The 11205-nt window shown below is 39.4% G+C and overlaps 1 protein-coding gene across 1 annotated transcript; it reads left to right on the forward strand.

Moving 5' to 3' along the window:
- Nucleotides 1–315: 315 nt before the first annotated feature.
- On the forward strand, nt 316–10605 carry ppa1a (inorganic pyrophosphatase 1a; the record flags this gene model as incomplete). Its single annotated transcript, XM_080834105.1, has 11 exons — nt 316–406; nt 1011–1075; nt 2770–2823; nt 7020–7139; nt 7988–8074; nt 8416–8542; nt 8653–8780; nt 9082–9167; nt 9653–9722; nt 9968–10007; nt 10574–10605. 11 exons carry the CDS (start codon nt 316–318, stop codon nt 10603–10605), a joined length of 900 nt encoding a protein of 299 aa, XP_080690231.1.
- Between the last annotated feature and the right edge of the window lie 600 nt (nt 10606–11205).

Here is an 11205-nt window from a genome sequence, read left to right on the forward strand (position 1 = left end):
ACAATACACATTAAATCTGGCTGTGTGTATAGCATTTACTACTCATTCAAAGCTTTGATTTGTTGCCACATTAAATACCCCTCTACATGGGTCATTTAGAACTCAATATGCTGCTGTACTGACTCACTCTCTGTTTAGGTCAATATCACTCCTTCTGTTGTTTTTCCTGGCCCCACATCCCCACCCTAGAGGCCATTGGCCATAGGCTCAGCGACCACGCAGGCTCCTCCTTATGCCCAGCAGCCTCAGCCTCTGCCTACTTAGCGGAGAAGTCTGGGTAGTTGACTTGTAGTACTAAGTACACTAAATCAGTGGATGGGACTAAGAATATCAGCCCGGAAAGTCATGAGCTTCAGCACCGAAGAGAGGGGGAGGCCGAACACACAAGACTACAGAGTGTTTTTCAGTGAGTAAATCTGAGGAAACTGATTTGAAACGAATTCAACATTCTTGTATTCATTACCAGTGGGTAAATCTACAGGTAATTCAAATAAGGAAACAGAGGAGAGACGTCCCATGTCATTCTACTCAGTTAAAAGGCTATTCTGTGTAATTCTGATTGCATAATACAAAATCGTACACTTTCTTTTCCTCTTTAGTTCATGTAGGAAACACATTGTTGGAGGTTGAGTGTAATGCTAACACCACACGGTGTCTTGAATGTCTTCACAACACAGAGGTGTTTGTCAGAGGTGACAACACTGTTATGTATAAACAGAACCATAAACACTCAACAGTATTGACAAAAAGACAGAAAATAAGGAAAGGAGAGAAATTTAAAAAAAGAGAGAACACACACAGAGAGAACACATTGTGCACATAAGTAGGGTAATATCTTCTATTTTTAATTCACACATGACCCTGTGTCCTCGTGGTCATTATATCAGGCCACTGACAGCATCACTGTCTTACTGCCAACTGTATGAGCTGAGTCCGTTTGGGGACTAGCATTCCTTCAGTTGGGTCTTTGCATGAATTTTAACTGCCGACTTCTTCTTGAACCTTTCTAGAGAACTCAGAGGGAAAATATGTCTCGCCATTCCATGACATACCCATTTATGCCGATGAAGCTCAGGTATGTAAGAGTGGGTTTCCAAACACGCCCACCAAAACGATGGTAACAAATAATGTTTCAGAAATGAATTCATTGTCAAGCTATCAAGCCATATACAGTAAGCTATAAAAGAGTACATCTGTCATGTTCTATAACAGTGCACTGCAGAGTTCTGCCTTTGCATCTGATATGTTGAATTGGACAGTGTAATCTCATTAACAATGATGTAATTTCTTCCTTTCAATTTTCCCTCATTAACAGCTAATCATAATGTGCACTCAGATCAGAGGGGCAGAAAAGGCTCACAGAAATGTGTGGCCTTCCTCTCCTCACATCTGCCAGAAAAAGCTCTCCTGAATTAAACATAATAGTATCAACAACACTTTCACACAGTATAATGATAACACTGTGCAATTACATACACATTAGAACAGGGTTATTAACTTTTCCTTTCGAGCAGACTAGCTGTGGTTTCAGGTTCTGTAACAGACCATTAAAATGTATTCATCTCGCAGCATATTGTCAAAATCAACTTCTTCTTCTTCCGCTCTAGGCAGCAGTCTATTTGTCTAATTGTATCAGCAGCAATCTCTGTTGGCTGCAAGACAAATAGCAAAGTGAAAAGAGGTATTTTCTTTGGTTTCGTGGTCTGATCCATGCAATTATACCATAATCAGTCAAGGATTGAATGTGTTCATACCAACAAGAAAAATAACTTTGACAACCTATTGTAACCGACTAACAGAAGGTCCACATTGGAAGCGTTTTGTTAATAGAAATAGAGACTTCTAAACATGGTAGCACAATTTTTCCTTTACCTTCCTATAACCTGTAGGTCTGATATATATTTAATGCTGTTTGCATTTGACTGATTTTTGTATTGAATGTTTCCAAAATGTTTCCAAAATCTTTCCCAAACGCTAGTCTACTCTAGAATTCATGTGTTGATGTATTTCATGAGGCAGGTTGTGAGCATTAGAACATTAGATGCACTAAATCAAGCACAATGTTTTCTGTAGTACCCAGACATACAGGTAAAGAACTTGGCTTTGTTAAAACAGAATGACAAAGCTTGCATTAAAATATAATTTGAAATTAGAACTAGAATAGAATAGAATTATAATTTAATTTCTATTAGAATAGAAAGTGATTCAGGACAAATTTGCACTGTGGTCAGGCAAAAACCTAACCGTTGAACATTCTCCCATTGTGATTTAACACTGGTGGCTGGCTCCTTTTAATATATGATACTTTGAAAGTACCTGTTGTGCCTTGGTTCATGTGGTGTGCATCACATGCATTTGGATAATGAACCACCTGAATCAGACCGACAGACAGACAGACGGACGGACAGACTTAATGCATGAGCCATATGTTCTTTGTCAGTGGGATGTTGTCATATACATTTGTGGTCAAGGAAAGATTTAGCCTGACTAAACCATTAGACCTGAATATTATTTCCCATTGTAAGCCATGCGGTAAGCTAAATTAATAATAGAGCGGTGGAGAAGGATGAAAGGATTGATGCAGCAGAGCCTCAATAGGAGTGAGGATTAGAAAAATGTTGCACAGCAGTCCAGGTTTACATTTTTTCCATAGTAAAATAAAATATACTAAAACATGAAAAAAAATAATGTGAAGCATATGGCACACGTAAAACCGTAACTAAGCTTGGCAACATGCATCATCCCTTGTTTCCTCTCTTTGATGTGCAGAACATATTCCATGCAGTTATTGAGGTTCCACGATGGACAAGTGCTAAAATGGAGGTAAGAGTTATCAACAATGTTTTCTCTGTGGCAGTAGTTTTCCATTGGTATCCATGTATTACCTAGTGAATATCATGTCCTTTGGAGTACTGTATGACCATGTGACACAACTACCTGTAACATTATTTTAAGAAAGGGATTTTTGGTTTTGTAACCATGACTTCAAGTTGTTGAGTTTGTTGAGACTGTGGTGTGTGCTGAGATGTTGTGACTGTGGCGTGTGTTGAGATGTTGTGACGGTGGTATGTGTTGAGACGCTGTGACTGTGGTGTGTGTTGAGATGTTGTGACTGTGTATCTTTGGGGGGTGACGATGGTTCTTATTGTTTTTATCTCATGTTTAACCACTGAAACATACTCTTTCTAATCTTTGAGTCCTGGCATAACTAGTTATCTGTTTGCTCTTCGCAAAAGTGGAGACAGGTTCCCCCTTTTAACTATTTGAGGGGCTTTCTCACCTGTGAGTTGAGCCTCATGTATTGAATCCAACTCAAATAAGGATATGGACCAGGAAGTTTTTTTTTTATAGGAAGTGTTATTTTTTATTATTCTGCTTTACCATCCATGTTATGCGACCTCGCTGACCTGGGCTAGATTGCTTGCTGGCCACAGGAGCTCCAGAGAACCAATGGTTATGTGTTATACGGCACACAGCAGTCTCTGCTGTGGTAATTACTACACAAAATAGCTATGCTCTCTCTGGTGTTACGCAGATGTCAGTGCCACTACAGGGGTCATGCCGCTGCTGTACTCCTGCTGTAATAGACTGAGTCCATTTATTAGGTTTCCTCCGGTAGGAGGTAACCTATTGTTAGGTTTCCTCCGGTAGGAGGTAACCTATTGTTATTAGGTTTCCTCCGGTAGGAGGTAACCTATTGTTATTGTAGGCTTTCTTATGTTGCTGCAATGGGAGTCAATGGCAGCCCCTAGAACCATATGGTAACTTTTTGTGAAATTTGGCACACTCATTAAGGACAGTCCCTTCTTCATTCACACCAAGTTTCATGGCTCTCATTACACCACTCTAGCGCCACCAACAGGTCAAAGTTGGACTTTTGTAACACACGCAACTTTTGAACCGTATGACCGATTTTCAGAAATGAGGTACCATTGGATTCCCTGGATCAAGACGAATTAAACACACCCTATGGCGTCAATTTCCGGTTATATAGATTTTCCGCTATTTCCGGTTTTATCAAAAACCTTTGAAAGCCTACTCCTCCTACAATTTTTGGCAAATCTTCATCAAAATCACCAGAGATGATCTTCAGACCTAGCCTCACAAAAGTTATCAACAGAATTTTGATCCTCACAACCGTTTGTCCGGTACAGCCACTCAAATTCAGCTGAAAAGTCGCCAAACAGGAAGTGAAGTCATTTCTTGGCAAATCTTTGTGAAATCAACACCAAACTTGATATGTCACTGGAAGACACTACAACATGTTCCCATGTGAAAAGGCAACTTCATATCTTCAAAAATGATTGATATAAAGCAAATTGGATACATTGTTAACGCTAAAATAATGCTTTACACATCAACAGGTCAAAAAGTGATACTCTGATTCAATCACATGTTCATGTGAAGACACTTGAGAATGTTAAGTACACAAATCTGAAAAAAAGTTGACTGTAAAATGAAAAGTGGATTTTTGGTGAATATTTGAAACATGCATGCTTGGCTAATTTCTAGGGTGATTTTCGGTAGAAGGTCTCTCTCTCTCTGCTCCTTTGCGAGTGTGTGCTCCAGATTCTCTCTCTCTCACACACACACACACACACACACACACACACACACACACACACACACACAGGGACAGGCTCCTTTGACAACCTCAAGCACACACACACAACATTTGAGGAAATGTAGGGATGACCACACCCCTTCTCACTCTTAGCTTGAAGCCATGGCCCTTGAGGATCTTCAAAGTAATGCATTTGAAATGTAGTATCCCATTGGCAAGTCTGCAGCATGGATCTTTCTATACAATGACAAATTGTCACAAAAATACATTTGGTTCGCAATGTCTGGTGGAGGAAACCGCCATCGCTGCTTGCAGCTATATTTGTAGGCTTTCTTATTATGTTGCTGCAATGGGAGTCAATGGCAGCCCCTAGAACCATATGGTAACTTTTTGTGAAATTTGGCACACTCATTAAGGACAGTCCCTTCTTCATTCACACCAATTTTCATGGCTCTCATTAGACCATTCTAGCGCCACCAACAGGTCAAAGTTGGACTTTTGTAACACACGCAACTTTTGAACCGTATGACCGATTTTCAAAAATGAGGTACCATTGGATTCCCTGGATCAAGACGAATTAAACACACCCTATGGCGTCAATTTCCGGTTATATAGATTTTCCGCTATTTCCGGTTTTATCAAAAACCTTTGAAAGCCTACTCCTCCTACAATTTTTGGCAAATCTTCATCAAAATCACCAGAGATGATCTTCAGACCTAGCCTCACAAAAGTTATCAACAGAATTTTGATCCTCACAACCGTTTGTCCGGTACAGCCACTCAAATTCAGCTGAAAAGTCGCCAAACAGGAAGTGAAGTCATATCTTGGCAAATCTTTGTGAAATCAACACCAAACTTGATATGTCACTGGAAGACACTACAACATGTTCCCATGTGAAAAGGCAACTTCATATCTTCAAAAATGATTGATATAAAGCAAATTGGATACATTGTTAACGCTAAAATAATGCTTTACACATCAACAGGTCAAAAAGTGATACTCTGATTCAATCACATGTTCATGTGAAGACACTTGAGAATGTTAAGTACACAAATCTGAAAAAAAGTTGACTGTAAAGTGAAAAGTGGATTTTTGGTGAATATTTGAAACATGCATGCTTGACTACTTGCTAGGGTGGTTCTCTATAGAATGTCTCTCTGTCTCCTCATCCGCGCGGCTCCTAAATCTCACACACGCAGTCTCCCCTTAACACACGCGCAGGCTTTGTTTTACGCACACACATTCTCACAGACACACAGCTTGCTGTCACACACATACATTCTCACAGACACACAGGGTAAGCGCACACACACAACCTCCACTCAGTCTAAACTTCAAGGCAAAAGCATTGTAAATGTTGGATTTGAAATGTAATATCCCATTGGCAAGTCTGCAGCATGGATTTTCTATACAGTGACAAATGTTTTTTTTCTTCCCCTGGTTTGCAATGTTTGAAGGAGGAAACCGCCATCGCTGCTTGCAGCTATATTTTATACATTATAATCTATTCAGTCAGGTGGTCGAGTGCACACTGGCTGCTGTCACAGCTTTTTAACAAGAGCTATTGACACCCCACATGATATGGAAAAGGCTTTGGGTAATGAGGAACATACTATATATGTTTGTGGGAAAAAATGGAGATGAGGGATTGTCAAATTTATTAAACCACACTATACTAGAATTACCCAAACTAGTCTTGTTTCTCTTTAAAACACGATGTTATAGCGTTGAACTAACATATTGTAGCGTGTTGAAGCTTCAGGCATGCTGCGGGGTGAAGGATTGTGGGTTGCTCCCAGCGAGACTTAGTGGTCCACTACTGTGTAAATGTTCTGTTCTATATCCACCGTCGATGTCCTCCTCATTGTGACTTAGTATTTTCACTGTTACCTGTATATGCATATTCTAAAGATGCGCCTGCTTATCAAGCTACATAACACCATAATGCTACATGTTTATGTTACATAATTAGATAAGAAATCTATAGCACCCATTTCATGGAAACTTAATTTAAGTTAGTTGGTCAAGATGTGTCTGTTTTAAATAGGGGAATAAATCAAATTTGTAAACTGAAAAAGATGCTATGTTGATTTCACACGTTTCATTCATGTGCAACCAATGTCCACATTACAATTAAGTAAATCCAACTAATTTATTTTTTTTCCCCAGTTTATAAACATTTAGTCATGATAGAGTGTTGATCTTTACCATTAACACGTGCCTAGTTGCAGACCACTGTGTTTCCCCCAGCTCTATGTTGGTCCCTGGCTTGACAGAAACCTCACACAACTTGTACTGCCTCCTAGCAACCAGTGGGCAAGGGGAGACAATTGACTGCCTCCTAGCAACCAGCGGGAAAGACAATTGACTGCCTCGTAGCAACCAGTGGGCAAAGGGAAACACTTGTCTTTGTCTGATTTGGGAGTGTCTCCAATTTTCTTTTCATCCCTTTTAGATTGCAACCAAAGATCCGCTGAACCCTTTAAAGCAGGACACGAAGAATGGTGAACTTCGCTATGTGTGCAACGTGTTCCCACACAAAGGTTACATCTGGAATTATGGAGCGATTCCACAGGTAAGATATGTAACTTATAAAATAATATCACTAAGACCAAAGAATATTAATTTCCTTTAGGCAAGGTGATATCAACAAATACATTTATTTGAGTTCTCTGTCATAATATTTACAAGACCATATCATACATCATTAATTTTTACCGTTATTAGAAATTGGTATGACAACCCTCAATAGTGTTAAGGTAACATAACAGCGTGATTGTTCACAAGTTAGTTTTTATCATATCAAACTTTATGAGAACTGTCATGAAAATTGTAATTTAAGGCAACATGGTGCTTGTGTAACAGTAGAATTATTCTGTCCGAAAAGCTTAGTGAGATGCCACATAGCTGCCATTGTGTGTTTAGGGTCACATGAGTCTCATGACAGTGGGTTAAGGTGAAGTGTTACTGAAAAGACTTCATGCTTGTTATGTCAGTCGAGAGTGTGCATACGGACTTAACCGGCAATACACCCCCGCTATCAGCACACCACTGCCTTGTGTTTCAGGATAGACCCACTCTTGGCACTTTCATTCACTTTCCCAGAAGGTTAAATAGCAGTGAGTGTTACTATGAAGGAAAGCAAGGTTTAGGAGTCTACATGACTGGATTTTACTCAGAATTGCCCCTCTGGGCAGAGCATATGAATCTGTCACTGGTGAATTCCCTCGCCTCACTAATGGCTGTGTGGTTCAGGTGGAATTTTGAAATGAGGCAGAGAGAGATCCCATGTGGCACCGCACCGACCCATAGCCTCAGGCCACAGAGATGGGCTCTATGATGTTTTAATACACTTTAGCCTCAGGGAGAAAAAAAATGTCAATCATATAACATATTTAACATATTTTCCTCCTCGCTATCTAGACCTGGGAAGACCCGCACCACAAAGACGATGACACAGGATGCTGTGGTGACAACGACCCAATTGATATCTGTGACATTGGCGACAAGGTATCCAGTATAGGCTGCACAGTTTTATTTTAAACCCATGTCGAATATGTAATTACAGTTGCGGTGTACAATGTTGTGCCATTCAGATGGTAGGTGGTCTCTGGTTTCTGTTTCCTTTGAACTACCTGGATAATGGATATGTATACACCTTATGTGCAAGTTATTTTGACCTTTCACAGCATCTTTAGTCTTCACGTTGACACAGGGGTTTTACACATCGTTAGGGTATATTATATATAGTAGAATTGGGAAGAGTTTGGTTTCCACATCTTTAAAGCCGTTTCTGCACCAGTTTCCAGGTAATTATGATAGACCCAATGGATATCTTGTCTGACTCGTAGGTGTGCTCTCGAGGGGAAATAATCAAGATCAAAGTGCTGGGCACGCTGGCACTGATTGACGAAGGAGAAACAGATTGGAAACTCATTGTGATAAACACCCAAGACCCTGAAGCCAGTAACTTTAATAGTAGGTCATTTTTTTACCATTTGACAATGATACAGCAGAGATTTGTTCCATCTTCTATCTGTTGGATTTTTCATTGATCATATTGTACACATATTTCCCAATTTGTACAGATATTGATGATGTTAGAAGACTGAAGCCAGGGTACCTGGAAGCAACGCTAGACTGGTTCAAACTGTACAAAGTTCCAGATGGAAAACCTGAAAACCAGTTTGCCTTCAATGGAGAATTCAAAGACAGGGTTTGTTGTTCAAGGCGGTTAAATATCATAAATGTCGGAATATAACAAAAAGTTATTAATATCATTGACTGAGATTCAAATGCGAAGAGCTAGAATATTTTCTAATGCCTATCAAGGCATTAAGGGCATGATTATCTTAAAATAACAAATATCTACACAGAGGCATGCCATAAAGCATTTTGTTTTACAAAAGGGATATTTACAGATGCACAACATACAAGTTACCAGCACTTTAATCCACACATGAGTTTTGCTTTACCTTGTTATTCAGTTCATTTGTGTGACTTGATTTTATTTCTAGGACTTTGCAATAAAGACAGTCAAAGACACTCATGTTTTTTGGAAAGCTCTGATTTCCAAAAAGAGTGAAAGTGGTGAGCTACACTGGTGAGTTTCATTGTGTAATTCTTAATGCAATTTATTTCAAGGCACATTTTCCATTAGTCCATTAGATGAATCCAAGGATGAAATGCTATCTATCTTATTTCTGTTGTATGTCTGATTCCTATTCACTTCATTAATCCTGCTGCTATGACACCTGAATTTCCCTCACGGGATTAATAAAAGTTTATCTTAACTTATCTTATTTCTAGGAGAACGTTTTCATTTTGTGCAGTTTATCAAATAGTAAACAAACAAAGCCATGTTTTCATGGTGATCCAGATGCCAACTATCCGGGGAAAGTTCTCTCTCTCACAAATTGTATGTTTACGCATGTGCGTCACATTTGCATAAATATTCACATTGAGGACTATTCAACTTGGGCAATAAGATGAAGACCAGATTGTGTTCACCATCCCTATGAAAGGCAAGAAGCAACACATTTTTCTTTTCATTCCTAACCCCCTTCTGTTTCATCCCTGTTTTGCCAGCATGAACACCTGCGTGTCTGATAGTCCATTCTGCTGTTCCAGTGAGGATGCAGAAGCTGCTGTCAAAGCAGTGAGTAGAACCCCTGTATCAGGAACTAATTAGCTCTCAGAATGAGACTTAGAAGCTAGGCACTAGTAAAGAAGCACAATGACATTGCATAATAAAAATGCTACCTAATAATAATATAATGTGCAACATGGACATCATAAAAAGAAGCCAACTGCATAATACAAATAGCTACCTATTTTGTAACATGGATATCATAAAAAGAAGCCAACCGATTTCTTAATGGATCTATTTTATGTGTTTTTCAGACAAGTGCTTTTGGTGAAGCAGGACCCATTCCGAGTGCAGGTACATGCATTGTTAGGAGCACTTCGAAAGAAATATTTTCTGGCTTGTATTAGTCTTACAGTGGAGGGAATTGTTGTTTTGTGGGGGAAGTAGGGTAGTCAAATGTTGTTGTTCAGCTGATTTATGAGATACATAGAACCTTTTAGACCATACGCGTCACATCTCCATACCTTCACAACACAAACCCTTTACCAGGAATTCCCAATCCACCAAATGCACTGGACACTCTCTGCACACTAATGGGTTTGACCTTGTTGACCAATCTTGCTCATACTTGTACATTGTGAGAATTCATTGAATAGAGAGTAACATAATAAAGTAGACCTTTCATTTTGTGAACTGAGACTCACCATACATGCATAAGCAGATAAGTGTGGGTTGAAAGAAGCAGATAAGGGTTGTGCCTGCTGTAATCTATTCTCGTCTCTTCAAATGTACTTTCATTAGGAACATGTATTACTCTTTTTTTTTGTCATGCCATTGGCTAAAATGCAAGGGGCATCTGACATATATGGTGCATGCATTTGGTATGAGAAAATACAAACATAAACATCTTTGTTTTTCAGCTGACAAATGGTACTACTACAACAAGACCTAGTCAAGCTCACTTGAGTTGGGAATGCAAAGACATGGACCAGAACATCGAAACCTCTTTATCTGTAGTATCTGCCCTGAGCCATTACCTGGTGGTGTTTGTTTCCTCTGTTCTTCATATTTCAATGTAAAAAAAGCACCAAGGTTTGTGAAAAATGAAATGCATTTGATACAGTTGATTGTTTTGTCTTGTTGCCCGCCCCATAAAAAGGAAATGAATACAATGATAACCAAATTTGGACTCTGTGTTGTCCTTTAAGTGACTATTTCTTGGTGAAAGAAAGAAAGAAATTTGTTCTTTTTAGTCAGAAAACACTCTAAGATGCCCATCAAAAAGAAAATAGGCTACTGGATTTTTGGCCGCCGATCTCCTGCGTTCTGCACCCATGCCGGTGTGGGCTCCCGCGAGGGGGTGCATCTGCCACGGAGGGTGCTGAATCGGGTACAACACCGGAAAATGTACCCCTCTCATAAAGTTTTGAGGATAATGCAGTTTTTGATTTAAAAAGCAAGTTGACAAGTTATACTGTCTTGAAAACCGAATCGAGTCTACAACATGTATAGTATTTAGATTTATATTGGTTTGCAGTGGTCCTTAACCAGT

The sequence above is a fragment of the Sprattus sprattus genome, assembly GCF_963457725.1.
Source record: "Sprattus sprattus genome assembly, chromosome: 3".
NCBI classification, from domain to species: Eukaryota; Metazoa; Chordata; class Actinopteri; order Clupeiformes; family Clupeidae; genus Sprattus; species Sprattus sprattus.